At 33.0% G+C, this 6,000-nt stretch overlaps 1 protein-coding gene across 1 annotated transcript; it reads right to left on the minus strand.

Annotated features, from left to right (window-relative positions):
• Positions 1-968: 968 nt before the first annotated feature.
• LOC116145815 (copper transporter 5-like) lies at positions 969-1,496 on the minus strand. Its single transcript, XM_031431253.1, has one exon. The coding sequence runs from the start codon at positions 1,462-1,464 to the stop codon at positions 1,042-1,044; it is 423 nt and encodes a 140-aa protein (XP_031287113.1). The 5' UTR covers positions 1,465-1,496; the 3' UTR covers positions 969-1,041.
• Positions 1,497-6,000: the final 4,504 nt, after the last annotated feature.

Raw genomic sequence — 6,000 nt, forward strand, 5'->3', positions numbered from 1 at the left:
TCTCGAGATATCCAGGATCTAGAGTTATTTGCGAATTGGTTGAACAACTGTAAGGATTGGTCACGACTAGCTTGTGCTAGGTCGAGCTACAACTCGACGAGCTTATGCTGAGTCGAACAACCAATTGAATCGAATAGATTCTGGATCGAGATATAACCTCATAATTCTCCGAGCTTGACAGAAAAATCACACACAACAAAAAAGAATAATATTATATATATTAAGATATATTTCATCATTTTTATATTAAGTATAATTTTACCATATTATTTATTAAATTATCCCTTCAATTACATTTTTGTAGAACATAAAATAATCTATCACTTAAAAGATAGAATTATGAAATATCTCTTTGAAGGTGCAATATTATTCAATGAACAGCACTATATTTACAATTTTTTTATACAATCTTAATGTAATAGCTCACAGTTAACTCGCAATAATCTATTTGTTAAAATACAAACTGACCAATTGTAAATTGTCATCTCAGGATTATATAAAAAATTGTACAAAAAAATTGTAAGTGTAAATTTATTGTTATTCAATTAAATGGTCAAAGTCAAATCTTTTTGAGATCATCAATTTGAGATATTACGTGTTATAAATAAATATTTCACAGATAAAAAAATAAATAAACAAATTTGGATCAGTTGGTAAGAACTAAAGAAAAGTGTTTAGCCTAATAGTAGTTCACTTGATCAAAATGGTCCCAGCCAACCACCAGTCTTTGATGAAAGGTTTCGGTTGACCACCTTAAACGCTACGCAACATTCATTCAACTCAGCCATCATCGTCTAACTTCATCTTCTTCATCATCCTTCAACACACACGCATCCTTCAATAAAAATTTCATCACATTTAACAACCAAATCCTAAAAATTATTCATGCCAAAAACGAAATCTAAAACACAAAAGATTCCATATTTTGATTTCCTTGTGGCAATTACAGTTTTACAAAGATATACATATCAAAGAAAACACAGAATTCACAAATACAAACCCACTAATACAAAAGATACAAATCGAATCGATCTTTATTAACTAAGCACAAGCACAAGGATTATCAACATCTACAGCAACATCCTCACTGCCACTCCTAAAAACCAAGTATCCAACCGTAAGCCCCACCACGATGGCCAAGAACACACCTCCATTAAACGACATGACCGCCAGCATCAAAAGATACCCCAACCCGGAGTTCACCCCAAACAGCACCGTCCCGGCAATCCTCCCCGCTGATAACTTTCCGGCGACCTTCTTCTGGAGCAGCGGCACCTCAACATCAGCGCGTTTCTTGGCCCCGATCTGGGTGACGCGCACCCGTGTATCCTCCAAGTACTGGTAAAAAGCGGAGACGACAAAGCAGGCGAAAAGGGTCAAACCGTAACTGAGCCAAGAATTGGTCCGCCATGAGTCGAATAGGATGGTGACGGTGCGCCCCCAGTAGAAGGTCATGTGCATCATCTTCGCTTAGTTTTAGAGAGAGAGAGAGGGAGAGAGAGTTTCAGGACAAGCAGCTGAAACCGATGAAATTAAGATGCTTATTTTAGAAGCAGTACTATTCGTTGCTTCTGTTTTGTGTAGTACAGTGTACAACTTTTACGAAATATATATGTTTTTTTTTTCCGCGGGGGTGTGGTAATGCCCTCTCCAAGTTGTCTTAATTACCGTTTTGGGATCCGGGTTTTCTAACAGTTGGATTTAAAATTAGATTTATGATATAATAACAAAATCTTTGAGATTTTAAAAAATCTCTTATTATTAATAAACCGTCTAATATTTTTGGACAATCGTCCATATTTTCTGGACGGCCATTCATTCAAGAATGGACGAGGGTTCAAAAAAAATATTTAAGAATAAATTAAAAATCAATGGACTCTCGTCCAAATACTAAGGACGGGCGTCCCTTTAATATGGACAACCATCTAAATTATATAGACGATCGTTCAAATAAGCACACTAGATGGATGCTAGTCTATCTACTGCAGCCGTCCGCATGAGATGGATTGGCGTACATACTTTGTCAATTTTATTTTTTTTAAACATAATTTTAAAATAAAAATACACACAATATGGACGCCAGTCCATCTAGTGTTGTGCGGACGGTCGTCTGCATGAGATGGATTGGCGTCCATACTTTGTTAAAAAAAAAAAAAAAAAATTATAAAAATCAATAGCTTGTCTAATACGCTTTACAAATAAGTGCAAAAATTTTATGTGAAATAAGGGGGAAAAAAAAAACTTCCATTTTTATTTTTTTTTCTTCTCTTCTCGTTCGTTTGCGTGTCGTGTTCTGCTTACTCTTCGACACCAGTTTCTTCCTCAACAGCCAAGCAACAGCAACTGTTTATGGTTTTTTCACAAGAAAGTCACCTCTTTTTATAGAGATAATCGTTTAGCGTAGAAAGGGAAATAAGGATGTCAAACATTTTAAAGCTCATAAATATTTGTTAAGGTAAAGAATTTTTTACTTATTTCATATATTTATTTAGTTTCATATTCTATTTTAAATTGAATATATGTTACAATACAAAACAATTGATAGATAATATTTGTTGGCGACTGTTATGAACTAGATTCGTGAACGCAAAAACTAGTATTAGTTGTGCATGAAATTACGGAATATGGAAGAGTCCAGTTTGCCTCGTTTCAATGATCTTGATGTAAACTGTATTCGAAACTTTAACTTTGTCGTTAACATGATTTTAAATATGTTGTATTGTATTGTTTCTTATGATTAATACATTCTAATTTTGTTTATCATAAAATCAGGAAAATGAATGTGATGAATTAGAAGATACAGGATGTGCAGAGGAAGAAGTGGAGCCTCATATTGGAATGGTGTTTGATTCAGTTGATGGTTTGGTGAAGTATTACAGAAGGTATGGGGATAAAATGGGTTTTGAAGCAATGATACATACGTCAAAGAAAAGAGATGATGGGGAGATGAGATACATGACAGTGGCATGTTCTTATTCTAGGAAGGAGAGAAGTAAATCCAGAAATACCTTGAAAAAGCAACCTGTTGCAAAAACAGATTGTAAGACTCAGATTAGTGCAGTTTTGAATGGTGAATGCAAATGGGAAATTAAATCAGTTGTGCTTGAACATAACCATGATCTTACAAGTCCAACGAAAAGAAGATATTTCAAGGTAAACTGAATGATACAACCTTTTGTGAAAAAGAGGCTTAAAGTTAATAATTAGGCTAGGATTAGACCATGTAAAAATTTTCAATCATGTTTAGTTGAGGCAGGAGGTGTAGAGAATTTGACATTTCTACAAAAAGATTGTAAGAACTACATTGAAAAAGTTAGAAGGCTATGACTTGGAGTTGGAGATGCTTTGGTAGTACTCGGGTATTTTATTAAAATGCAAAAGGAGAATTCAAATTTCTGGTACATGATTGATGTAGATGAAGAGATTCGATTAAAGAATGTGCTATGGGTTGATGCTGGATGTAGAGCCGCATATAAAGAATTCAGTGACGTTATGACCTTCGACACAACGTATCTGATGAACAAGTATGATATGCCATTTGCTACTTTTGTGGGGGTTGATCATCTGGACATTCGACATTGTTAGGTTGTGGGTTAATTTCCCATGAGAACACTGAGACATTTCTATAGCTATTTCGTTCTTGGCTTGAATGCATAGATTTTGCTTCTAATGGAATTATCACTAATCAAGATAAGGCCATGCAAAATGCAATTGAGATTGTTTTCCCCGGTACAAGACATAGGTGGTGTTTGTGGCCTATAATGAAGAAACTACCTGAGAAGTTAAGTGGGTATAAGGAATATGAAACTATAAAATTTACATTACAAAATATTGTGTATGATTCGTTGACACATGAAGAGCGAAAGATGGAATGCATGCAGAATAATGCATGTGATACTATAACATGTATATTCATATTTTGCAAAAAAATAAAAATAAATAAATAAATAAATCAAATTGAAAACAAGTAAGGTATAACTTGTTACCTTAAGTCCTTAGCAATCTTGGAGACTTTTAATTTCAAGAGAAATTAAACAAAAGAATATCCACACTAAGGTAAAAGAAGAATTAGGTCAAGAGAGACATTTAGGGTTCTTAGAAATTTTTTATCTCTATCTCAAAATTGATATATCATTTTCTTTATCTATGTAGCCTTTTAAACAATTCAATAATTGTTTTGGACTTCCTTAAACAATTCCATAATTGTTTTAGAGTTGTAAATAATTCCATAATTATTATAAAGTTGTTAAACTGCTTTAAATAATAACACTGGATTAACATTTAATCACAATTAACAATTTAACTCTTAAATTGTTTACATAACAATTTAACCTTTAAATTGTTCATATGTTTACAACTACAACCCATTGTTAAATTCAATTTAATATAAAGAAAATGATTAATTATGAATTGGAATTCCATTTAATTCCAATTAGCAATTTAACTCTTAAATTATTCATAATAACTAATATAACCCTCCATTGAATCTAATTCAATGATAATAATATAAATAACTTTATTACCCTTGGTGGGTGCTAGCCAACCTTGGATAATCAACTCTCTTTGGCTATTTCTCTATTCTCCTTACTTTTTATGTGTGACCTCTTAAGTTCACTGTGGCCTAGCCATGGGCCCAATATCATAGTCTATTCCGATATGTTTTGTCATAACTCTTTATGAACAAAACTCTCACCGATTATGGTAGGCATCTAGCAATGCTCCATAACCTCTAAGTCACAATGAAGATATACTCCAACGAACCCTTTTATAATCATACGCACTGTATAATCAAATCCTTCCATTGTCTAATCTCAATCAAGAATGGATTCATGGTATGTCAAAATCATTATTTTAATTTTATATCAAATTGACAATCAATACATATGAAACGTGTCACCATGAAACAACCTTTCAGGTAACATTTTATATGCCCCGGCCAGAGATTTCCCTTTTCCAATGTATCTTGACATTTTTCTAGGAACTCTATATCAATCTATACCAAGTCAGCGGATCCCATCTTGACTATCACTTGACCTTACACATAAACAACACATGGCCAAATCGGCTTATTAACACATGTCATGATTAGCCTCGTGTTTATACACCATATGAACTATATGCGTTTATGCAAAATTCAACCATGATATCTCATGTCTAAGGATCAATAATACACTAGTACGATCTTATGATGAATCATTGACTACATTTTAAATGTCCATGTGATTCATCATAAATGGTCATATTCGATGAACAGTTCACTAACCGCTTATCCATGCTAATGCCATAGTGATATAACTTTTATAATCACCCACACTAATACCATCACATGATATTCTATGGAGGCATTCAACATGACAAATATATAATATTATTGCAAAATTAATATTACCTATGTAGGGAATACTTTGATGATTTTGATCTTCTAAAGATTTGTATCATCCGAACATTTCACATATAATACATATATATAAATGAAGTAATAAACCACATGTGAAATAAGAACACTTTCTTCTATTGATAAGATAAAAATGTATGTTCAAAATATATATACATTAACATATATATACAAAACATAATGCCTTGGAACCGACGACATGATTAGTTCCTAGGGCATACACTAACAAAGAGTTCGAAGAACGGTGGAACAAATTCATTGATGTGTATAACCTTCACAAGAATGAATGGTTATGTGGAATGTACAAAGAAAGAGTACGTTGGGTGCCTATATTTCTCAAAGATACTTTCTGGGCAGGTATGTCTACTATCCAACGTAGTGAAAGTATGCATGCATTTTTCGATGAATATATAAATTCCAAAACAACATTGAAACAATTTGTGGAACAATATGATAATGCATTGCGAGATAAAGTGGAAAAGTAAAGGGAAGCTCATTTTAGATCTTTCAAGTCTTGGATACCATGCATAACTAATTACCCTATTGAGAAATAATTTCAAAATGCATACACAACTGCAAAATTTAAAGAGTTTCAAGAAAAGATT

Source organism: Pistacia vera, unplaced genomic scaffold (genome assembly GCF_008641045.1).
Source record: "Pistacia vera cultivar Batoury unplaced genomic scaffold, PisVer_v2 Contig467, whole genome shotgun sequence".
NCBI classification, from domain to species: Eukaryota; Viridiplantae; Streptophyta; class Magnoliopsida; order Sapindales; family Anacardiaceae; genus Pistacia; species Pistacia vera.